The 26,274-nt window shown below is 35.0% G+C and overlaps 1 protein-coding gene across 15 annotated transcripts in view; it reads left to right on the forward strand.

The window, feature by feature from the left end:
* ERBIN (erbb2 interacting protein) overlaps window positions 1-26,274 on the forward strand; it is a 107,785-nt gene that overhangs the window by 39,944 nt on the left and 41,567 nt on the right. For 13 of the 15 annotated variants that reach the window (XM_030844503.3, XM_060295826.2, XM_030844477.3 and 10 more), the window contains exons 3-8: window positions 470-667; window positions 3,725-3,842; window positions 18,184-18,262; window positions 19,739-19,828; window positions 21,904-21,960; window positions 25,878-25,941. In XM_030844503.3, coding sequence (XP_030700363.1) covers window positions 479-667; window positions 3,725-3,842; window positions 18,184-18,262; window positions 19,739-19,828; window positions 21,904-21,960; window positions 25,878-25,941 — 597 coding nt within the window. In that variant the 5' untranslated portion in view covers window positions 470-478. Of the gene's footprint in view, window positions 1-469; window positions 668-3,724; window positions 3,843-17,907; window positions 18,076-18,183; window positions 18,263-19,738; window positions 19,829-21,903; window positions 21,961-25,877; window positions 25,942-26,274 lie in introns of those variants that run through there. The other 2 variants (XM_060295827.1, XM_060295829.2) reach the window with 2 other exon arrangements.

Below are 26,274 nucleotides of genomic sequence, written 5' to 3' on the forward strand. Positions count from 1 at the left end.
GCTGTTTTGTATATTTTGGAGATTAATCCTTTGTCTTTTGCTTCGTTTGCAAATATTTTCTCCCATTCTGAGGGTTGTCTTTTCGATATGGTTTCCTTTGTTCTGCAAAAGCTTTTAAGTTTCATTAGGTCCCATTTGTTTATTTTTGTTTTTACTTTCATTACTCTGGGAGGTGGGCCTATATGCTTATAGAAGCATATAATTGGTTACTTAATGGATCATTTTGTGAAGTACAGAAGTGCTTGAGTTTAATTTGAACTTCACTAGATATAAAATTTGATAATAAAGCAATGTTAAATGCATTCTATTTAATGTGTTGGGGAGGAGATATCTGTGATACCTGTGATATGTAATATGTGATATGTAATATGTGATATGTAAACTGTGAGAATTGAATTGGAATAATTTGTTTTGAAAAATTGTTATAATACATGTTTTCACTAAATTTAATTTTGTTTGTATATTGCAGTGTCTAAAAATGACTACAAAACGAAGTTTGTTTGTGCGGTTGGTACCATGTCGTTGTCTACGAGGAGAAGAGGAGACCGTCACTACTCTTGATTATTCTCATTGCAGTTTGGAACAGGTTCCCAAAGAGATTTTTACTTTTGAAAAAACTCTGGAGGAGCTCTACTTAGATGCTAATCAGATTGAAGAGCTTCCAAAGGTATGTTAATCCAGTCTTTCAAGAATTGCCATTGGGGCTTCCCTGGTGGCGCAGTGGTTGAGATCCCGCCTGCCGATGCAGGGGACACAGGTTCGTGCCCCAGTCCGGGAAGATCCCACATGCCGCAGAGCAGCTGGGCCCATGAGCCATGGCCGCTGAGCCTGCGTGTCCGGAGCCTGTGTTCCGCAACGGGAGAGGCCACAACAGTGAGAGGCCCACGTACCAAAAAAAAAAAAAAAAAGAATTGCCTTTGCTTATTTTTATGCCTAGAAATATGATATTCCCAATGTTGCCATAATGCTGTATGTGTATATATATATATATGTGCATTGTTTCCCGTTTTTTTGGTTTAATTTCACCTTAGCGTGTGCAACATGACTCAAATTTTTTTAGATAGAATTTTTAACCTTTATCTCTTCAAGTTAATTGCTTAAATAATTGTGCAGATAATTTAAAATTTTGTATTTAATTCCAGTACCTTAGGCACTAAGGTAGACAATAAGACTGCACAATTTCTGCAGCCAATAGATTTAACTAGACAAAGAATTGAAATTAATGTTTTTCTGGTTTTCCTGAGACATTGATCTACATTATAGTTATTGAGGATAAATTGTCTTTTCGGTTATCACATCAGAATTTTGCTTTTTAACAGCTTTGTAGAGGTAGTATTCTGTTTTCCCCATTTTTGGAAAAGTTTTGGAGGACTTAACATTTCTGAAATGTAGGAGCAACTAGCAGGAGAAAATAGGTTTGTTGCCATGAAACATCATCTCACATTAACAACTTCTTTGCTAAAATTTTTTAGTGGCGGCTACTTTTTTTTCCTTAAATTCTAACCTGTCTTCATCCTCTACTCAGTTTCTTTTTTTTTTTTTTGCGGTACGCGGGCCTCTCACTGTTGTGGCCTCTCCCGTTGCGGAGCGCAGGCCCAGTGGCCATGGCTCACGGGCCCAGCCGGTCCGCAGCATGTGGGATCTTCCCGGACCAGGGCACGAAACCGCGTCCCCTGCGTTGGCAGGCGGACCCTCAACCACTGCGCCACCAGGGAAGCCCCTCAGTTTCTTATTGTTGCGCGGAAAGCTACCATAGTTTTGTCAGAGAGCTTTACCACCCACACAGCAGTGGTTTTCAAGCTGTGGGTGAAGACTCATTAGTGGCTCATAAAAATCAATTTAATATATGGGGCATTTCCAAATAATGAACTATTATTTGGACTGGAAGATTTAGAAAATAAAAAATACAGGATACCCAATTAAATTACACTTTTCAGATAAACAGTGAATAATTTCTTAGTATAAGTGTATCTCATGCAGTATATAGGACATACTTTCACTAAAAAATTATTGTTTATCTGAAATCCAAGTTTAATCAGGCATCTTGTATTTTATCTGGCAACCTTAACTGTCATAGAGTAGAAAATAAAGAGGGTTGCATGTATCTATTGTAACTTAAAGCATTTGTTTTAGATTTGTGTGTGTGTATATATACATACCGGATGGCAGCAGGTTTTTTTTGTTTTTTGGGGTTTTTTTTTTTTTTGCGGTATGCAGGCCTCTCACTGTTGTGGCCTCTCCCGTTGCGGAGCACAGGCTCCGGACGCGCAGGCTTAGCGGCCATGGCTCACGGGCCCAGCTGCTCCACGGCATGTGGGATCTTCCCGGACCGGGGCACGAACCCGTGTCCCCTGCATCGGCAGGCAGACTCTCAACCACTGCGCCACCAGGGAAGCCCGGCAGCAGTGTTTTGAAAAAGGTTTTCTTTGGGTGGCCAGTAGTAAAATCATTTTGAAAGTAGTGCTATCCAAGATTGTCTTATAAAAAAAATCTGTGTATAGATGTGGATAAAATATTAAAGGTTGTGGGTTGCATGTTCATGAATTTCTCCCCTAAGTTGTAATAGGGTGCTTTGTAATTGACTGTTCCCTTGTATATTGTTTTTCAGCAAGTAATTTATCTTCCTTAGCTAGTTCTCCTAGAGTAAATGGAAGACTAAAATTAGTCCCTTTTTCTAATCACCACCAGCAAGGTCTCAGTCTGGGGACTGTGTTGAAAAGAGAGGCTTGCTATGATAGTGAAAATAACTGAATCACTTATCATGCCTAGCAATTTTCCATTTTTGGAAGAATGCTCTTCTTAAATAGGACTTATTCAGTGCCATCCTGTGCATAGTTCTGTTTTTTTCTAAAGACTCTTCTTTTTTGGAATAATTCTAAATTCACAGCAAAATTAAGAGGAAGGTACAGAGATTTCCCAAATACATAGCCTGTCCCCACACATGGATGGCCTCCACCCTTATCAGCATCCCCCACCAGAGTGGTTAAACCACCAGAGTAGTGAAAACCGATGAACCTATGTTGAAAAATCATAATCACCCAAAGTTCATAGTTTACATTATGATTTGCTCTTGGTGTTGTGCATTCTGTGGGTTTGGACAAATATATAACGACATGTATTCATCATTATGCTGTCAAACAGAGTATTTTCAGTGCCCTAAAAATCCTCTATGCTCTGTACAGTTTTTTGGTATGGGGCTTAGAAGTAGCCCATTTACTTACTGCTTTTGGTTAAATATATTTTGATCACATTTCATTATTGTGATTTTAGCATAACAGTATATTTACTCCCTTATTTATTTTGTGCTCCCAAATCAGAATTCTATATTTTAAGTCATTTAAAATCAGTTGTACATATTTGAATTTAATTTATATAAACTTTCATTTTGGAATAAGGATGCTTGGAATACAAGATCCAAAGTTTACCATATTTAACAGCCACTTATTTTTTATGACCTTAGCAGAAAATACACCATATGCTTATTTTCACTAAGTGCATTTCACCCAGGGCAGAAGTGTGAGGATATAAATCATTCTGAGTAGTCCAATTGTGTTCAGATCCATAATAGCATAAAATAATAAGAGATCTTCCCTGGTATTTGTGTAGGTATAACTCATTCAGTTTTAATGATATTAATAATATTTGTTTGTGTAAAGGTTAATAAATGAAATATTTAAGGAAACTTAAGGAATAATCAAAATACTTCTCTACCTTGTTTCAACAGCAACTTTTTAACTGTCAATCTCTACATAAACTGAGTTTACCAGATAATGATTTAACAACATTACCAGCATCTATTGCAAATCTCATTAATCTCAGGGAACTGGATGTCAGCAAGAATGGTAAGATTTTTTTTCCCCCTAACTTTTTGTACTTGGGAACATGTTATATTATTAAAATTTCTATTGTGTTTTAGCAAATAAAAAGAATTAAAAAGTCAGATTGTAATGTACTACCATAATTAACTTTCATATATATATAAATGATCTATGAGAATTTAAAGGCAGAGAGTAAGTATAAACAATTTTAAATGACTGTTTAATTAAAATGCTGTGGGTAAATGCATGTGCATATTTATATATCCTTATATCTATTTTTTTATATATATTTACAGCCCTGTTTGTGATGGTGAGAAACTAGTAACAACTAACTCTAATGTCTGTTGTTGATTACATAATTTGATGCATCCATAAGAGTGGAGTGTAATGTAGCTCCATCAATACTGACATAAAATACAGTGTAGTGGTAAAGGTTAAAAAAAAAAGTTGTGCAACATAAACGAATTGAACATCAACAAATATTTATTGAGAGACCACTCTGTGCCAAATATTTTATTAGGAGTTGGATTACAATTAACGATGAAAAGTAAAAGGACATGGTCACTGTTCTCCTGGGCACACAGTCTTGGTTTTGTTTGTTTAGTTTGATAAACGTTGAAGAAAGTATGGAAGATATATTCCAAAATGTTAAGTGCTTACCTTGGAGAGAGAGAGAAGTAGACACTTGAAAATTTTAGAATGAGCATATATTCCAATATATTGGAATAATATTGGAATAAGCATTTCCCAAGAGCAAGGAAATCCTTATACATAACCACAATATCATTATCACGCTCAAGAAATTTGACATCACATTTTCCCTTTTTAGCTATTTGCTCACCTAATAATGCCCTTTTTAGCTATTTGCTCACCCTACCCCCACCTTCAAGTTAAAGATCACATATAGCATTCAGTTGTATCTCTTTGATCTTTCAAAACCAAGAATACTTTGCCCATGTTTTTGTGACATTGTCATTTTTGTGGAGTTCGGGTCATTTGGTTTTTAATTTGTGTGAGTTTTCTTCTCATGATTTTATTTTAGGTTAAATAAATTTCCTCAGCTTGAAACTTCTCTTTAAGGGCAGTTTGAAATTTGTTTCCATTCCTTGTGCTTAATAGATTGGCAAGTATTGCTTGATAAATTCCAAAGTAAATGAACTTGATCCATTACATTGTGCTCTGCATATGCTGACAGTTAAGTAGCGTTATAGAACTTCGGAACTGTTGTGACATTAGAAGTCATCAAGTGTAACCTTCCACTCCAAAGGGGTATCTTTTCTACTTTTTGGTCTTTTAGAATGAGAGATGTTAAGGTGTAAGGAAAGAGACCTGAAATAATCTGGGTGTTATTGATAAAACTCTATGCACCTGGGAAAGGCTAGTAACCCACGTAACTAGTCTTCATGATATAAAACTATTACTTGGCTCAATAATGAACACGCTTACATATATCCTCCTGAAAATGCACTCATTCCAGACTTATTACTCTAAATTGAGAATGGTGCAGTTATGGCCCTGCAGCATCATTAAATTAATATCTTAGACTTCCATGCAACTTCTTGAAGAATAATGTGTTGGAGTTAAGACAACCTATTGAACTGTAGTGTTTCTTTTTTTCATTCTAGTTTCAGCAGTTCCTTCTTGCTTATATTGAAAACCTGCTTTGTACAACTGTGTCAGCTTGTGTTTTTGAGGAGTTGGAGATAATTTCTATGTGACCAAAAGATTTAGGATAAGCACTTAAATATTCTGCCCTGAAAGAGAATGGCTTTAATAATTGTTGCCAACAAAACCTTACAAGTTATTTTCATTGAAAATTAAGTTGATTTATCTGTTCTTCTCTTTCTGTGTGATCTCATCTGTTTTTTAAACGGCAGAATCAGTCCCTTGCCTTTTACTTGTTTCCTTGTTTTTTTTTTTCTCTTTTTAGTCTTAAACTGATGTCTAAATGCAACCGCATTTCATTGATGGTGGAAAAAGCTAGTGAGGAGAGACAAGAAACTATGATAATGTCAGAACCATTACCTTGACTGATAAAAATTCTTGTATTCCTAATTCTTAATCTGATAGTCATCATTACAACTGATGTAATTAACCCACTTTACTTTTAGAGAGTTGAGATTATTTTAATTAACTTGTAATATGTAACCCTAAAGTGTATGTTTATACAAGTCTATGTTATTTATTTATTTATTGGCTGTGCCTTGTGGCTTGTGGGGTCTCAGTTCCCCGACCAGAGATTCAACCTGGGCCACAGCAGTGAAAGCCTAGAATTCTAACCTCTAGGCAACCAGGGAACTCCAGCTACGTTGCTGAAAACAAGAAAATAGCATGCATAGTATAGTTGATGTGGTTGGTTATGAGAAATTTGAGTTTTGCTAGTTGATTAACAACTTGCTTAAAAGAAAGGATAGCACACTAACTGAAAGTAGTGTTTATCAGATTTTGGAAGTATTAAAATTACATTTAGTATTAAGATGACCACTGTATTAGAGAAGGATGGGAGTTTCATCTTATATTCTGAATGAGAAAATTGAACTGTCCCTAAATTTTTTCTCTGTTACTACATCTCATCATGTTAAATCTTGCATAAGATGCTTTAATCTTGTATCCAAGCTCTACTATTTTTTCCTTTTAGGTGTTTTTATCAGTTCAATCTAATAATATTCTAGTTTATCTTAATATACCAGATGCTGTTTTCATATTTATTATCTACATGCCCTGCTTGGAAGGAGGCAGGAAACATTGTGGCATACTTTATTAGTGTTTCAGCAAGCTGTATTTATTTAAAAGCACTTGTTCTAGGATTTTTACTTTCACATTTTCTTAGTTTCTGATCTTTCACATATTTCTTCCAGTGTTTTTCAACTGGCAAGTAACATGGTTTAGTGATTAAAACATTTATTTAGGAAAAAGAAGAATTGTACTCTAATCGATGCTTCTCTGTTTATTTGCCCTGTTGTTATATTGGGGAATTAATCTCATTCTCGGTTAGACTATACATAATATTATCAATATTACCACTTCCTGTCTTGCCTCATGAGACTGGTGACCAAATTGTGGACTAGTCTATGTATAGGATGTATATAAATTTGAGGTATTAATATTTGTCTTCATTTTGTATGGAATTCTTTTTTTATCATTTATATTCTATGATAAAACTAGAGTGTTAATTTATGAGTCTTAATTTGCTCTTTCCTTTCATGTCTAAAGTTTTGATTTGTTGTTAGCTTTTTAAAGAAATGAAAAGCTCACCAAGCTGCTATTCCAAGCCATTGCAGATAGCAACTGGTGTTAGAGAAATTATCATCCGTGGTGTTCAAATGGCCTGTCTTCTTGAGAAGACCAGTAGGGGATGATGATTAAAACAATTTGCCAAAGGGGTTGATAGAGAAAGCTGATGGAGAGGAGAGAAAAAAGAAATGAAGGCTATCTAGTTGTTAATTCTCTATATAAGCACACTGATTAAAAGTTAGGAATTGTAAGGCAAAGAAACCAGAAAGAGTAGCTCAGATCTTTCTGTCTGATATGGGAATGCTAGAGAGGTTAATTAGGCCTTTTTTAAAAATCGAGTCCAAAAGTCCAGAAAAAATGGGTTGAAAGTTTGTGGGTCAGTACAGAAAGCAGTTCCTTGAACCTGAGAAAATCTGGTGATTGGGGACAAAATGTTGGAAAAGCCTCTTCACTTTAAGTTCAAAGAAGTTATATTGATTACAAGGGAAATTATAGATTGCTGGGGAAGTCACTATTTTTCTCTGTGTTTTAAAATTTCTAAAATTGCTAATTTGCTTAATAGTTAATGTTTAAGTTCAGCTGTTTTAATAAATCAGCTTATTTAAGATAATGAAAGAAGAAAAACCGTGTGTTAAACTGACATGGAACTTAAAAAATGTAGGCTGGTGATCACTGGTCACTGCTAAGTGTGTTGTTAATGAAGACTATAAGTGGGGTGTGCAGTCACTGTGCCTTGCCATAGGCCTTACCATTCACTGTGTTATAACTGATCCAAACCATACACCTGTTATCCCCTAGCCAATATAATCATCTCAGTTTGCAGTTCCTCCTTTAGCCTGTTTTGACTGGAACTCAGTGTTACATTCTGTACTATTTAATTACCTTAGCCTTTAAAATACATAAACCACTAAGTAAGGAGCCACTATTAACTTATATTGTACATTTAGGGCATTGGAGGAGTGTTGATGCCCTCCAAACAGAGATCACCAGGATTACATGTGATTGAGCCATGGGGGTGGAAGGGGAGTCTCAGGGGGTGCTAAAAGACTTATAGGATTTGGGCTTGTACTTGGTGATTGGAAGAAGGTTTAAGAATATGAGGGTTTGCTATGGATGGAATGCCATCAAGAAGTAGGAGTAATTCTGTGATTGAGAATATTAATAAATCTCATCTATAGGGAGGGCAGATTAGAGCAAGGCTAAAACTATAATCAGTAAAAAAGCAGCTGTCACTCATTAGGATAAGGGGTGGCTTGGACAAGGTTCATACTTTATCTTTGTCAAGACATGATTACAAATTTGCTTTTGTCTTGATCTGTCATGGTTAAAGAATGGCCTTGTCTAATATTGGTATTCAGTGAAATTGCTTAGTTCAACAGGAAAATGCCAAGGCCTCCCTTTGAATGCAGCTTGTTCATAGTAAGACAAGGACTAGCTGATAGTACAAGACCAGTTCCTAGATTTCAGGAGGTATTTTCTCTTTCTCAGCAGTATAGGGAGAATTCTTCTGTAACCAAAATAGATTAATATGAGAAGGATAGCCATGTTTTATAGTATCTTCATTTTACTGAGTTTTAGCAAGAGTCAAATTCTTATAAAAAGAGTATATGACAAAGAAGGAACACTACTGAAGTTAAGGGAGAATGAAAAAGGAACAGGTAGCTGAAATTGTCAGAGAATTAAGAAGTAACTCATGATAAAATTCAGGTTCTGCATACTTCATGTACAAGGATAAAAAGAGTTCTCTTTGGAGACAAGCCTACAAGCATTGAGGGTAGGCCTCATTGAGAAAGTGGCTTGAGCAAGGACTTGAGGAAGTGAGGAAGTTAGCCATGTAGATTTCTAAGGTAAGAATGTACCAGAAAGAAGAAACAGCCAGTGTAAAGTTTATAAGGTGTGAGTATCCATAGCATGTATGAGAAACAGAAGGCTATGGTAGCTAAAATATAGTGAGCAAGATGGGAGAGTGATAGGAGTAGAGGTCAGAAAGGTAGGGATATGGAGCAGCAGATAATGTAGATCCTGGTAGGCATTTGTACGTACTTTGACATTTATTCTCAGTGAAATGGAATCATTTGGAAGAGTTTCAGTCAGGTCATTCAGAGCATGAAATGACTTGCATTTTAAAGGTTTACTCTGGTTATGTGTAGAAACAGTATGGTACAAGGGTGAAAAGTAACCAGTTTAGGTGCTATTTCAGTCGCCTCTAGTGATAGTGGTGGAAGTAGTGAGATGTAGACAGACTCTAGATACATTTGAAGGTTGAGTCAACAAGATTTCATGATGGTTTGGATGTGGGATGTGAGATAAGAGTCAAGAATGATCTCAGTGGTATTGGTCTGTGCATGTGGAAGGATAGAGTGCTGCCAGCTGAGATGGGGACATCTCTGGGACTCGTAATTTTTAGTGGAAAAAAATCAGGGGCTCATTTTTGGACATGTTACATTTAAAATAAGATATACAGATGTTCATAGGGGTTTGGAGTTCAGTCGAAAGGGAAATGTGCTAGCTATACATATTTGAGAATTGCCAGCATGTAGATGGTATATAGAGCCTGAGATTAGATACAGTCAACAAGGCCATGAATATGAAAGAGGACTAAAGAGTGAGCCCTGGTGGCAACCCAACATTAAGAGATCTGGAGGAAGGAGAGAAAGGTACAAAAGATACTGAGAAGGAACACTACTGAGGAAGGAAGGAAGCCAATAGAATGAAAATATTTGTTTTTCTTGCTACATTTTAGCTTTCAAGAAAAGGAACTATGTCTCAGTATCTACAGTCCATAGCATGGGTACATATTTGCTGAATAATATAGAGAATAAATAATTTCAGTTCGAGACATGTTTTATTTAAGGTACCTAACCAGTACCTAAAGGGCATTTGAAAATTCTTATTTGGAGTTAAGGAGAGAGGGGGGAACTGGAGATACAGATTTGGAACCTGAACATATATATGGTAAGAATTGAAATCACAGTGAATACATTGCTAGCAATTTGTAAAAGCAGGAAACCAGTGAGTACTTCAAAACTACTTGCTTAGGAAAAAATTACTACGATGTATCTGAAATTAGAGTTACTATTTCATAGATACTGGTTGGTTAATTTTTATAAACCACATGCTATGAAATAAAGTACTTTAAAATTTGAAAAATATGAAGTATATGTATTTGTGGAAGATGTTATAACCATTACTGTCCATTAAAAATTTAAATTGCAGAAGTCTAACATAGAACTCTTTTTTTTTTTAAAATAAATTTATTTATTTATTTATTTTTGGCTGTGTTGGGTCTTCGTTGCTGCGCGTGGGCTTTTCTCTGGTTGTGGCGAGCGGGGGCTACTCTTCGTTGCGGTGCCCAGGCTTCTCACCTGCGGTGGCTTCTCTTGTTGCAGAACACGGGCTCCAGGCGCGCAGGCTTCAGTAGTTGTGGCACACGGGCTCAGTAATTGTGGCTCTCAGGCTCTAGAGCTCAGGCTCAGTAGTTGTGGTGCACAGGCTTAGTTGCTGCGCGGCATGTGGGATCTTCCCAGACCAGGGCTCGAACCCGTGTCCCCTGCATTGGCAGGCAGATTCTTAACCACTGTGCTACCAGGGAAGTCCTAGAACTCTTAAAATTATCTTTCTCCATATAAAATTTTAGGTCAGTAGAACATACTGTAGTCTTTGGTCTTTTTCTCCTTAGATAGACTTTATCATGTACTAAAAATATTATAGTTCTTGGAATAATGTCATTTACGTAGACTATTTCAAGATACATTATAGACTTTAATAAAAACCAATGAAATGATATGTAAAGCTGAGTATGAAAATGAAGTCAGGCTCTAATGAGGACAGTGTAGAATGTCCTCCCACCTTTCCTCTAGATGCGGATTTTTTTTTTTTTTTAAGTATATGATAAGAATTATTCACCACAACCAAGTGGGACTCATTCTGGGCATTCAAGTTTGATATTTGAAAATAAATCAGTGTTATTCAACACATCAGTAGACATATAATGAACTTGGTAATTCCATTCCTTGTTGTTTACTCAAAAGAAATGAAATACATGTCATTTGAAATTAAATATAGTGATTTTTTTTTTAAGTTCATTACACCTTTTTCATAATTATTGAAACCTCCTTCCTTTTTTTGCCCTATTCGTCAGTGTCTCCCACATCTACCATGGGCGCCGTGCTGCTACCAGATATTCCTTAGGGCCTGCCACCTAGGAGAGTTATTTTAATGTATCCTCAGTAGAATTATCACTTGAGGCAAATTATTTGTTAGTTGAAGAACTGATAAGAATTTAACTCCTAAATTTATAGGATTCAGTAACACTAAATATTTTGTGTGTAAATAAATGAGAGAAAAGAAAGAAGAAAAATTAGTGTAAAAAAATCAATGTTATTATTAGTGGGTAAGTCAAATTTAACGAGTTGTACAAAAGTACAGTATACTAAGTAGTTACATGTGTTTAGAATAGAGAATTGAGTCAGCCTAAATAAGACCTATTAGCAGTAATATAAGAAGCATACAGATACTATTAAGTAATTCATTGTATAAATGCCCTAAAATATATATTTGAAGTATTAAATGTGCAGGTAAAGGAATGCTTTGTAGATCAGTTGTTCCATTTTGGGGACTTGTAACAGGGTTGTCAAGTTTTTATTTCAGCATTAAGAAAATTCTTATCCCTCATTCCCTCCAAAAAGCAACATCTCTCACATTCCTATTACCATAATTTTATTTAAAACTGACTTGTCACTCAAAAGAAAATGAATGCTATAAAGCCACTGAAGTTTAAAACTTACATGAAATGAAAAATTTCCAAAATCAACTTAAGAAGAAATAGAAAACTGAAAATACTAAATCAAATTAGTGGTCAGAAAAACTGTTAGACCTAATTTTAGGGAAAAGTTGGACCAAACCTTCATGGAATGGGGTAATCCTTAATTTATAAAATCTATTCTAGAGATTAGAAAGGGAGGAAAGTACTTGACTCAACTTATAAGGGTAATAAAACTTTAATAACAGAAATAGATAAAGACTGTCTAAATTAAAATGTTGGAAATTCTCTGCTGGGATGACAGGAGTAGCTCTGCTGTAGATCTCATCCTGTCTCAGGCTAGCCCAGGCATCCCAGGCATGTCCTCATAGGACAGTTAGGGGAACCTGAGATCTAGTGGAAATTAGGCAGGGCTTTTTTAAACCCTTGATTTCATCAATTGTGTTAACAGTTTAGTGGCCAAACCAAAACAGATGGCTGAGCCCAGAATCAGGATTAGGGAAATTATACTTCGCATTTTGTTGGGAGGAGCTGGTACATCACATTCAGAGAGTGGTAATAGGGAGTAGTGAGTGGTCATTAATGTAATCCATCTATCACGTATACCTAGAAATAAACTTAACAGAAAATGTGCAGTATGGGCTTCCCTGGTGGTGCAGTGGTTGAGAGTCCGCCTGCCGATGCAGGGGACACGGGTTCGTGCCCCGGTCCGGGAAGATCCCACATGCCGCGGAGCGGCTGGGCCCGTGAGCCATGGCCGCTGAGCCTGCGCGTCTGGAACCTGTGCTCCACAATGGGAGAGACCACAACAGTGAGAGGCCCGTGTACCGCAAAAAAAAAAAAAAAAAGTGCAGTATGATCTAAACAGGAAGACATAAAACTATGGAATAGATCAGTAGAAGAGGGTAACAGAAAAGACTGTCCAGAAGCATAACCATGGAATATGACACACAAAAAATTCCTCTACAAATGGAATATGACACACAGAAATGCCTCTACAAATCAGTGGAATAAGGAAAACATATTTCATAAGTGTTGGCACAGTGTTTTTATATGGGAAATAGTAAAAACAAAGAGAGCCTTACTTCACAGTATATACTAAAATAAATTGCAGATTAAGTAATATGAAAAACAAAAATTACTATTATTAGAAAATGTAGAAAACTATTTTTACGACTTTGGAGTAGAAAAGATGTCTTATTCAAATATTAAAAGCACAGCAGTAAAGGAATGAAATTTCTACATGACAAAATATAAAGTAAAAATTCATGACAGACTGTGAGAAAACATTTGATATACTAGTATTTCTAAAGAATGCTTACAATCAGTAATTTAAAAAATCCAATAAAAAATGTGCAGTGAACAGAGAATTCAAAGAAGAAGAAATAAAAATGATCAGTAGGAAGCAATGCGAGCGTCTATCAGCAGATGGATAGAGAAGACATGTTTTATACGTGTGTGTGTGTGTGTGTGTGTGTGCATGATGAAATATTAATCAGCCGTAAAAAGGAATGACATTCTGACATTTGCAGCAATGTGGATGGAGCTAGAGTTTTTTGTTTTTTGTTTTTTGTTTTCTGTGACATGCGGCATGCAGGATCTTAGCTCAATCTTAGTTCTCTGACCATGCCCCCTGCGGTGGAAGCGCAGAGTCTTAACCACTGGACCACCAGGGAAGTCCCTTTTTTAAAAGATTTTTTAAGTTCAAGTATAGTTGATTTACAGTGTTGTGTTAGTTTCAGTTGTACAGCAAAGTGATTCAGTTATGCATATACATTTGTGTATGTGTTTATGTGTAAGTGTGTGTGTGTGTGTGTGTGTATACATATTCTTTTTCAGATTTTTTCCCTTGTAGCTTTACAAAACTATTTCTGTTTTGTATATAAGTTCATTTGTATCTTTTTTCTTTTTCTTAAAGATTCCACATATAAGCGATATCATATATTTGTCTCTTTCTATCTGTCTTCATTTAGTATGATAATCTCTAGGTCCATCCATGTTGCTGCAAATGGCCTTATTTCATTCTTTTCTATGGCTGAGTAATATTCTATTGTATATATATACCACATTGTTATCCATTCCTCTGTCGATGGACATTTAGGTTGCTTCCATGTCTTGGCTATTGCAAATAGTGCTGCAGTGAACACTGGGGTGCATGTATCCTTTTGAATTATAGTTTTCTCTGGATATATGCCCAGGAGTGGGATTGCAGGATCATATGGCAGCTCCATTTTTAGTTTTTTAAGGAACCTCTGTGCTGCTCTCCATAGTAGCTGTACCAATTTACATTCCCACCAACAGTGGAGTAGGGTTCCTTTTTCTCCACACCCTCTCCAGCATTTTTATGTAGACTTTTTCATGATGGCCATTCTGACCCATGTGAGGTGATACCTCATTGTAGTTTTGATTTGCATTTCTCTAATAATTAGCGATGTTGAGTCTTTCCATGTGCCTTTTGGCCATCTGTATGTCTTCTTTGGAGAAATGTCTGTTTAAATCTTCTGCCCATTTTTTGATTGGATTGTTTGTTGTTTTTTTAATATTGAGCTGTATGAGCTGTTTATATATTTTGGAGATTAATCTCATGTCGGTCGTATTGTTTGCAAATATTTTCTCCCATTCTGTGGGTTGTCTTTTTTGTTTTGTTTATGGTTTCCTTTGCTGTGCAAAAGCTTTCTAAGTTTAATTAGGTCCCATTTGTTCATTTTTGGTTTTAGTTCCATTACTCTAGGAGATGGTTTCAAAAAGATATTACTGTGATTTATGTCAAAGAGTCTTCTGCCTAAGTCTTCCTCTAGGATTGTTATACCATCTGGTCTTACATTTAGGTCTTTAATTCATTTGGATTTTGTTTTTGTGTATGGTGTTAGAGAATGTTCTAATTTTATTCTTTTACATGTAGCTGTCTAGTTTTCCCAGCACCACTTATTGAAGAGACTGTCTTTTCTCCATTGTATATTCTTGCCTCTTTTGTTGTAGATTGATTGATCACAGGTGTGTGGGTTTATTTCTGGGCTTTCTCCCCTGTTCCTTTGATCTATATTTCTGTTTTTGTGCCAGTACCATACTGTTTTGATTACTGTAGCTTTGTAGTATGGTGTGAAGTCAGGGAGCTTGATTCCTCCAGGAAGGGGAGAGGGACTAGATAGGGGCATGAGATTAGGAAATATGATCTACTATGTATAAAATAGATAAGCATCAAAGATATATTATAGGGCTTCCCTGGTGGCGCAGTGGTTGAGAGTCCGCCTGCCGAGGCAGGGGACACGGGTTCGTGCCCCGGTCCGGGAAGATCTCACATGCCGCGGAGCGGCTGGGCCCGTGAGCCATGGCCGCTGAGCCTGCGTGTTCAGAGCCTGTGCTCCGCAGCGGGAGAGGCCACAGTGGTGAGAGGCCCGCGTACTGCAAAAAAAAAAAAAAAAAAAGATACATTGTACAGCACAGGGAATTATAACCATTGCCTTGTAGTAACTTTTAATGGAGTATAATCTGTAAAAAAATACGGAATCACTATACTGTACACCTAAAACTTGCATAATGTTGTGAATCAGCTGTACTTCAATTTAAATAGATCATTAAACATGTGAAAATGTGTTCAGCATCTCTAGGAAATATCAGGAAAATATCTAGTTTTAATTAATATTTCTATTATTTCTGGTGAGGTTCAACCCCTTATACTAGCAAAAAGTAAAGACATTATCAAATGTCAACAAGAATATAAATAGGTACTGTAGTATGAAAATTGATATTACCACCCTGGAAAAGAATTTGGACGTTATCTAGTGATACTGATAACTATGTGCCATGTCCTATTCCAGTAGTGAACAAGAGAGGCAAAGATTCTCCCCTCACAGAGCATGTACTCTTAGTGGTGCCTGATAAGCAAACTTCTAAAGATAGGTAAATATATGTTAATCTGCTTTACATTGTCCCATGTATCCCTGGGTTTTCATATATTTTTTTCCCCTCTATGTTTCAGAATGGCTGTTTTCTGTTGCCATGTCTTCCTGTCTCTCTGACATGTTCTCCTACAGTGACTAATCTTTTAATCCTGTCCTTTGGATTTTTCATTCACATATTGTATTTATCATTTGTAAAGTTTCTATTTCTTACATTTAATCTTTTCCTCTCCATTTTGTTCATTTTTTTCCTTTAAGTACAATAGCTGTTTTAAAGTCCTTTTTTTGTTAATCTTGTTATCTAAGTAGAGAGAATAATACAATAAACCTGATGTGCCTACCAACCAGCTTCAAAATTTATCAGTATGTTATAGTTTCATTTATACCTCCTATTTTGCCACCTCTGATTGTTTTAAGGCAAATAAGACAACCTCTTTCATGTATAAATATGTTAAGATGAAACTCTCTATTATCTCACTTAAAAAAGAGAACCAGCTGACAGTAATTCCTTAATATCATTAGATATCCATCAATGTTAACATTTTCTGATTTGAAGCTTTACATGAACTCTGTAAGTTCCAGCAAAAGTTCCTTAAACTAAAATTGAAAAAAAAAAAAAGAATCATCTTGAAACTGTTAGGGAAATTGAATTTTAATAAAACAACAATGATAAAACCTTTCCTTAAGGATCATTAAGCCCAGATTTTTTAAATTGAAATTTTTATTGAGATAATTGTAGATTCACATGCAGTTTTAAGAAACATTACAGAGTGGTACTCTTGTATTTGTCACCTAGTTTCCCCCAATGGTAATGTTTGCAGTTATTATAGAACAGTAATAATATTGACATTAATACAGCCCCCCAGTCTTACTCAGATTTTTCGCGCGCGTGTGTGTGTGTGTGTGTGTGAATATTTACCACGGTCAGTTCTCTTTGATCTCCTCTTACCTGGGTAGTTGTTCAGTTTTTCTTTGTCTTTATCTTTTTAGATGCGGAGAGTTTTGAAGATTACTGGCCAGGTGTATAGGATTTCCCTTAATTTGGATTTGTTTGATGTTTGCTTATGATTCAATTCAGGTTGGGTGTTTGGGGCAGGAACACGACAGTAGATGCTGCACCCCTTGTCAGTGTGTGTCTTAAGATTAGTTGCCCCGTGATGATGCTGTTAACTGCTGATGCTAACTTTGAAACAGTTTAAGTGGTGCGTATGAGATTTCTTCACCTTTTCCCCCTCTTAAAATTAATAAGTATTTTGGGGAGAGAAACTTTGAGACTATATAAATGTATACTGTTTTTCTTCATTCTTTAACCCACTAATTTTAGCATCCATTGATGAGTTTTGACTGATCAGTTATTACTGTAATATTTGCCAGTTGATGATTTTGTATCATTCATTTTTCATGATCTGAAATTCTGTACTTGGGCACTGTAGTAAACTTGCTTAGAATCATACATCAATGAAGTTGAAAGAGCCTTAAATGATCCTTTAGTGTCAGCCCCTTTGATATACATGTTATGTTAGTGGAGGAATGAGTCTTATAACACAGAATTTTTTGAATATTTTTAAAAGTTACTAATTCGCACTCCTAGTCTAGATTAGAACAGTACTACTTAAAGTTTCTCTATGGATTATTGCTAGTTCACAAATTATTGTTGCTATATTTTTGCTAAGATAAGTTGAAGAGATAAGATTAAGTGCTAAGAAACTTCTACCATAATTTGACTTGTCACATTTGTGTTGTATTTTACAGAAGTATTGGTATACAACTGCGTCAGGCATATCCACTGGCATATCTGATACATATTTTCTACCTCTTCTATCTTCAGCTTTGCTTTCAGCTTTGTTGTCCTGTATGTATTAGGGACCAGCTCAATCTGGAGCCCAGCAATTAAGAAGTAATGCCTCTTTTATACACACTACTATATAAAAAATAGATAACCAATAAGAACCTACTGTATAGCACAGGGAACTCTTCTTAATACTCTGTAATGACCTATATGGGAAAAGAATCTAAAAAAGAGTAGATATATGTATATGTATAACTGACTTATTTTACTGTACAGCAGAAACTGACACAACATGTAAATCAACTATACTCCAATAAAAAATTTTAAAAAATTAATGCATCTTTTTATGTGAAAAAACAAAGAATGCTTAATTGTTTTGAATTTTGTGTCCTTAATACCACATAGAGAAGGCACTGATTTTCAGAAGAGCTGGGAGAAGGAAAGGAAGGCAGAACTAAACAAGATAATTAGCAGTAGTCATAAAGAGGCAAAAGAGCGAAGAGAAATTGTTGTGCAGATGGTTCTGTTCGTTTGACGTTGGTGTTGTCAATTTATCAAGAATCGGCTCAGTTGGTAAATTTTGAATCTGAAAAGTGTACATTAATTATTAATATTATTATGATTTTTTCCTTTGTAATAGATTCTTTTCACTTGATCATTGATTATTTGTTCATTTTCTAGGAATACAGGAGTTTCCAGAAAATATAAAAAATTGTAAAGTTTTGACAATTGTGGAGGCCAGTGTAAATCCTATTTCCAAGTGAGTTCTTCTCTGTTGACTTAAAAGTTACCTTTGTGAATAAAGCAAGTATGATATAGTAGAATATTACTTTCTACATTTTAATGAACAGTTAATACCAATCTGAAATCTGCACAAAATTTTAGTTAGATTAAAAAGGAGCCTTTTAATTACTCTTTCTAACTCCATATATTACAGAGGTAAATTTGACGTCCATACAGATAAGGCAAGTGCTTTTCCCCAAGTCTCACAGATAGTGAATGTCAGAAATGAGACTAGAATCCAGGTCTCCTAGCTCAATGTTACTTGAACAATATAAAAATGTCTTCACCTGCAAATCCAATGTATGTGGCACACTCAAACTTTTGAAAAGAAAGAAACCGAAGGGTCAAAAAGGTAAAAACAACAAAAAAAGGGAAAAGCCATGTGATTGGTTTTACTATATACCAGAGGTCACATATATTCTTTTATGATGGTAATGGCTTTAAGCAGAATGCTTTCTTAGCACCAAAGCTGTTAAATTTTGCAAAAATGGAATGATGAAGCAAAAGGTGAATAGTGTGAAGCATAGCTTAGTATAGCTAAGTTGAAAGTTGAAACCAGCTTTCACATATTACAGTATTGTATTTAACGAGTTTTTCCAAACATAGGCAAACATGTAAAGGACAAACATGTAAAGATGATGTTTTACCTTCATCTGAAAATTTTGCTGTAGCACCAAGTTCTAGATTTGTAATTTCTTTTGTAAGCCAGAGGAAATAAAAGTAAAGCTACTTACAGGCTCTTATATGATCTTAAATGTCATTCAGCTTTTAATGTTATTTCTTTCCATTTGGTCATTATAAAATTATACAATCTTTCTTTGATTTTTTAGGGACCAAATATTGAAATTGAAAATAATCTAAACCAGTGTTTCTCAAATAGGGACTGTTTTGCTCTTATGGCTATTTGGTAAATTCTAGAGACATTTTTTGGTTTTCACAACTTGTGGTGGTGGACAGTGCTGCTGGCTTCTAGTGGGTCAGAGGCTAGGGTTGCTGTTAAACATTCTACAATGCAGAAGACAGCCTCCTGACAACACAGAATTATCCAGCCCCAAAAGTCAATACTGTCAAAGTTTAGAATTCTTTGTCTAGTCCTTTGGATTGGTGTTAGATAAGGTGAATTTCAAGAGTGTCTGCTGATATATCATAGTCATGGCCTGAATACATTTCTGTGTGTTGTGGCTCATTCATAGTTGACTGTTATGTGCAGATTTTATCTTATTGAGACAAATATTGCCTCACTTCCTTTTAAAAAATGATGAAGGTGTAAACATTGAAACAGGTAAGTTATTATAAAAAGCAAATCTCAATTTGAGGATCACTCATAAAAGTGAAGAGGTGACTGTTATCTGTTAAGAACATGTGTTGGTTAGACAGTTTTTTAGACAGATTTTAATAAGAAACTAAAATTCTGTATATGAATTAAATTTAAATTCTGGTTTATTTTACATAGGCTTCCTGATGGATTTTCTCAGCTGTTAAACCTAACCCAGTTATATCTGAATGACGCTTTCCTTGAGTTCTTGCCAGCTAATTTTGGCAGGTAAGTTACAGTTTCTTCTAAAACCTTCTCTTGTTAGCTCTTGTAAAGTTTACAAAACTACAGGTTGCTTTAGTAATACTATTAATTACAGTTTCATAGGCTCTTCTTTTGTAATTATTTCCAAGCATTGTAGTTTTTATAGTTTCTTTAGAACTTGTTATTTTGTCTTGGAATTTATTTTCCCAAGTAGAAATAAGCAGTGAAAATTTAAAAGAAAAATGTAATTTAACACTTGGTTTTAAAGTATGTAAAAATAGGGAGTTTATTTAAATCGGGATAATTTTTGCATATTTGAGATAGAATGCACTTAGCACTTACACATTTTTTAAAATGATCTAATTATTGGTTTATCTGTCTTCACTGGAATCAAAGTTCTGGAGAAAAGAAAAATGTGTTTCTGGGGTCCACCCCATTGCTCCCTGCTTGAACTTAGACCGATTCTTGTCATACTGTAGTCCCTGAGTAATTTTTCTAGTGGAAAAATGAATCAGTAAGTGAACAATAGGTATCAAATTATTATTGTGTTTAGATTAATTGCTAGAGAAAATGCTATCCAAATACATGTTAATATGGTAGTCATCTTTTTGTCTTGAAGACAAATACCATATGATCTCACTTGTATGTGAAATCTTAAAAAAAACCACCAAAACCCCAAGCTCATAGATACCAGAGAAAAGATTGGTGGTTGCCAGAGGTGAGGGGGCGGGGGTGGGCAAAATGGGTGAAGGTGGTCAAAAGGTACAAACTTCCAGTTATAAAATAAATAAATCATGGGGATGTAATGTATAGCATGGTGACTGTAGTTAACCATATTGTATTGTGTGGTATTTGAAAGTTTCTAAGAGAATAGATCTTAAAAGTTCTCATCTCAAGAAAAAAAAAATTTTGTAACTGTGTATAGTGACAGATGTTAACTAGACTTTTTGTGGTGACCATTTCACAATACAGTTGACCCTGGAACAATGCATGGATTAGGGGTGCTGATCTTCCACACAGTCAAAAATCCACATATAACTTATAGTTGGCCCTCCATATCTGTAGTTCCTTAGTATCCAAGGTTCCAAATCCACAGATTGAACCAACCACAGATCGTGTGGTACCATAGTATTTACTGTTGAAAAAAATCTGTGTATAAGTGGATTCGCACAGTTCAAACCCATGTTCTTCAAGGGTCAGCTATGGGCTGGCTTTAGCTCAAGCGGTTACTCTGTCCCATTGGACTTCTGATGCCTATGTTGTTCAAGGGTCAACTGTACATACAAATATCGAATCATTATGTTGTACACCTGAAACTAACAATGTTGTTTGTCAATTGTATTTCAAAAAAGAAAAAAGAATTCTGTCCTATGGGAACCACATTATAGTGCTTTATATATTTACATACATACACATATGTATGTATGTATGTACACACATATATGTATATACACAAATGTGTATGTATGTGTATACATATATGCATGTCGTGTACTTGTCAGATTTCTGTATCTGGATCACTTTTTAAAATTGAAATGTATTTGACATGTAACACTGTGTAAGTTTAAAGTATACAGCCTGCTGACTTCATACGTTGTATGTTGTAATATGATTGCTGTTGTAGCATTAGTGAGCACCTCTGGACCAGTTCATCTGCTCATTTATCCTCTAATTTTATTGGAATGTGCGTCACTGAAGTGCCAGAGGATTTTCTCCTTTTCCATGTCCCCTTGTGTTTCTTTATTTTTCTCTCTCAGAGCTCAACCCTAGAGTTAAATTATTGTTCTCTAATCTACTAATGACTAATAATCTGGGGAGGTTTTTTCAGAAAAATGCATGAAATTCATTAGGATGGATATTGGGGCAGTTATTTTGTGCTTTGGATATGTCAAGAAGTGTTTATCCCCCCCACCATTAATTCTGAGGAGCAAAAATAGTCTTTTCTTCCTTTATATTTCTGTGTAATTTTTAATGCAATATTCTGCACGTTGTAATTACACAATAAATATTGGTTGCTTTAAAATTTTAGAGGATTGCATTAATTTGTTAAATTCTTTATCTTTGTTATACATGCTTGATTTATTTTATTTGTTTTGCAGATTAACTAAACTTCAGATATTAGAACTTAGAGAAAACCAGTTGAAAATGTTGCCAAAGTAAGTAAACGTGCTATCCTTTGTGAAATTTAGTTTAGAATTTTAAATTCTTAAATCCTTAGAGAAATATTAACTTTTTAATATCTAGCATGTGAGTGCAAATTATTTTAAAAGACTGACATTTGTGGTCTTTGTATATTAATTAGTGGTGTTCAATATAAAAATCTGTATATCTGTTGGTATTTAGTAGTGATTTCATAGCTCTCTGGAACTCAGTCTTGTGTGACAAAAGTCAGAATAATAAGTATGTAAAGCCCACCTGAGTCCCAAATTAAGATCCCCGTTTCTATACTAGAGCTCTTACATAGTACTCATTAGAGAGACTCATAAGGTCTTCATGTAAAGTCTGGTAACTCTTTTTAAGTTTTCAGAACTTGTTTGGTTTTGGTCTGTTGTAAATTGGAAATGGGATGGAGGGCCCCCTACTGGTAAGCTAACATCAAGAGGAGATGGCAGTCCAAGAGCAAATAAGATAAAACTAAAACAGATATACAAACTCAAAATGCACTGGTCTATGTCCATTTATTGAAGAAACGTCTTAAAACACCCTGATTCACTGGTCCATTTTTACAGTTTAAGTAATGGCAAACTACAGACTGGTTAAATCTGTCCCAGAGACTACTTTTTGTAAATAGTTTCACCAGAACCACATTCATTCATTTACATATTGTCTGTGGCTGCTTTTGCTCTACAGTGGTAGAGTCAAGTAGTTGTGACAGAGACTTTATGCAAAGCCTAAAATATCTGACCCTTACAGAAAACTTCTCAGACTCCTGTTGTAGTTTATTTGTCAAGAGTTGTCACCTCTTGATAGAAGCATCTTCAGTTCTCCAGGAGTTAGTTGTTCTGTTTACTCAACTTCTGTAGCATCTTACTTATATCTGTTATGACATTTACTACATTAGCCTAATTTTTAAAATACATTTTACTCTTATCTTACCTGGCCAGCATATTCCCACTGGCACATGTACTTGGTCCTTCCTCCTCCCCACCCCCACCCCCACCCCCCATGAATGTAAGGCTTTGAGGGCAAGGAGCATATCTGGTTTTGATTCCCAAAAGACTGGATTGCTTAGAATTTATGGTAATGGTTGTGAGTATAAAGTGGGAATTATCCATATTGAAATTCAAAAAGGTTTAAATTTTTACAGATTTGGTATTGGCATTGATGACTCCTTAGCTCAGAACTTGACTGCTAAGAGATTTGAATAAACAAGGTGTAAATTGTTTACTGAAACATCTAAGCCTACAATTAATATGGTGTCTCTGATATCATAGGTAATTCACTTATTTTAACTCTTTCTATTTTAAGTCTTTATTTAACTTCAGATTGGGCTCTCTCAGTGTATTTGCAAATATAATTCTTTACTGCTTTCTTTTTAAGACATGATTAAAATATTTGAGGCCTCACAAACTGTAAAGAGGCTACAGTTTTACGTGTTAGGAAAGTCATGTGCATTCAGGTTATATGAGTGGACCTTTTTATGATCCAAGATTAGAACAGTGGGAAAGCTGTTTTAAATACGCAGTTAAATGAAATTTAATACCGTCTTAATACTGGAGAGCACAGTACAAAGAACACAAAGAATGTATATTTTTCCTCTGAGACAGAAGAGAAGGTAAAAATGAGTTAAATACAAAGGAATTTTAGAGACAAACAGGATGAAATTTGAGGGATATTGTTTTTACTTTCTCCGTGAAGTAGGAAGCTGGATCTTAAATGAATAGATGTAAAAATGAAATGAAAAGGTGAAATTTTGTGTCTTAGATTTTTCAGGTGTATGAGTAGGACCAGAGTTGCCAGTGTTAGCTACAGCAAGTTGTGATGGAGATGCTTTTAGAATTTAACAATGTATTTCCTCTTTTTTATTACATATCTGTGTCATTCACATTTTCCTAAATCAGTTTTAAAACTTAAATTTCTAACGATATTGTTTGTAATTGAATTTTCTAGTGCACTGCTTTTCTTTTCTTTTTTTTTTTTTTTTTTTTTTTTTTGCGGTACACAGGCCTCTCAGTGTTGTGGCCTCTCCCGTTGCGGAGCACAGGCTCCGGACGCGCAGACTCAGCGGCCATGGCTCACGGGCCTAGCCGCTCCGCGGCATGTGGGATCTTCCCGGACCGGGGTACGAACCCGTGTCCCCTGCATCAGCAGGCGGACTCTCAACCACTGTGCCACCAGGGAAGCCTTGCACTGCTTTTCTTTTTGTACCCTTTTTAAAAAATAAGTTACCCTTGTTGATATAAAGTGTTTAATTGCTGCATGTGAATTTTCTGTTATCTTGTCATTATAAGAATACTGAATTAAGAAAAATAAGACCATGTTTTCGTCTTTCAATCTTACCCCCTCCTCACAGCCCTCTTTACCTTTCTCAAACGTCGACCTGGTATAGTATTATGGACATAGAAGTTAGTATCTAATCTTTCTTGAGAAAGATCCTGGAAACACCTTTTTGCTTTGTTACAAAGCAAATTGGAACTAATTTACAGGTTTTCAGGACAAAGACAGATGTGAGTAAGGGAGGTAGAATTATAGTACCTCGTAGAACCTGAGAATAGGCACTCAGTAAATCAGAGTTAAATAAAGCAGCTTTGAGAAAAATTGGTGTTGGGAGATGAATTAAATTAGTGTTGATAGAATGGCATATTTTAAATGGAAGGGTTAGGGAAAATTAGCTTTCTCTAATGGTAGGTCAGTAACATAATTACATTACAATTATGATATGTATTCTTATTTTTTTCCACTAAAAAGCCAGATAAATTTAATCAAGTTTTATTTTACTTATTATTACTAATTTGTTGAATTTCAAGAGAAGATAAAAATAATCTGTGTTCTTGTGTCATAATTTAAGGAGTCTGTTGGTTTTTAATGGTGTTAATTTCCTAATTAACATACTGATATATTGATAATATGATGATTGTATTTTGCCATACTTTTGCCATATCCTAAAAAAAATTTAATGTGTTCCTATGGAGTTCCCTGGTGGTCTAGTGGTTAGGATTCAGTGCTTTCACTGCTGTGGCCCAGGTTCAATCCCTGGTTGGGGAACTCCTGCAAGCCATGCGGCACTGCCAAAAAAAATTTAAAAATTAAAAATGAGAAAAAAAAAATTAATGTAGTTCCTTATCTGGGTAGCTGGTAGCACCTCAACCTATTAAATAATAGGTTTTTCTAAAAATAATATGTGTTTGAATTAATTAGAAATTAGTTTAGTTTAAAAAGTGCCTTCATTGAAGGAGCTATAAAAATACAACTTAGTTTATTTCATCATGAAATCAGTTTGTACATTCTTCAAGTTTCTGTAGTTGCAGAGATATGTTGGTATTAAGTTGGAAGTTAAAAATGGTATATTGTAGTTTAATTTAAAATAAATGCAGTCTACAAATTATATTTGTGATTCATGTAAAACTTTATTTTGATTTGTATTGAATTTAATTTGAAAATATGGGGAACAATGTAATATTTACTGTTCTTGGAATTTTGAATGTTAATTTTCAGTTAATTATCTTAAAGTTTTACAAATATATCACCAGTCTTGAAAAATGGTAATTCATATGAAGCTGCCAAACAATCTAATCATTAGTTAATTTATACTATCTGAAAATTTATTTTGTGGAAGAAATGGAAAATCAGTTACTCGTATTCTGGACTGGGGGTTTAAATTTACTGCAATTACTTCTTAAGAATAGAAATAACCTGATGAGAAGGCAAAATTAGAGAATAATTGATAACTTATTTCATTTTATTTAGAAATTAAATATGACTTTTTTTCTTAGAAAATTTTTATTTTATCAACATTTGAAAGCTTGTATGTTATTAGATAATACATAAGAATATTTTACACTATAAATTTTAAAAGATTCCATGTAATTGATATTTTTGTGTACTTAATTCTTTATTAATCCATTGTGCATAGAACCATGAATAGACTGACCCAGCTGGAAAGACTGGATTTGGGAAGTAATGAATTCACAGAAGTGGTAAGTTCTCACCAACCTCACTATCCATAAGTCTTCATTTGATCAAGAGCAAAATATGAAAATTAATGTGTTTATTTCTCTGCATTTGTAAAGTATAAAATTGGGTAAAGATACACACATATTTTAGGGAGACAAGATATGAAAATTTTTAACAGGGAAAATTAAACAGATAACATCTGAAAGGAGTGAGGGTAAAAATGTAAAATTAATGAGAAACCCATAGAAAAGGTATTGAAAAGTTTTTAGGCACAGGAAGTAGAAACTTTGAAAGATTATAAGGGAAAAAGTTTCATCAGACTAGAATGCATCAGGAAAAGTACTTGTGAGTCAAAA

Source organism: Globicephala melas, chromosome 3 (genome assembly GCF_963455315.2).
Source record: "Globicephala melas chromosome 3, mGloMel1.2, whole genome shotgun sequence".
NCBI classification, from domain to species: domain Eukaryota; kingdom Metazoa; phylum Chordata; class Mammalia; order Artiodactyla; family Delphinidae; genus Globicephala; species Globicephala melas.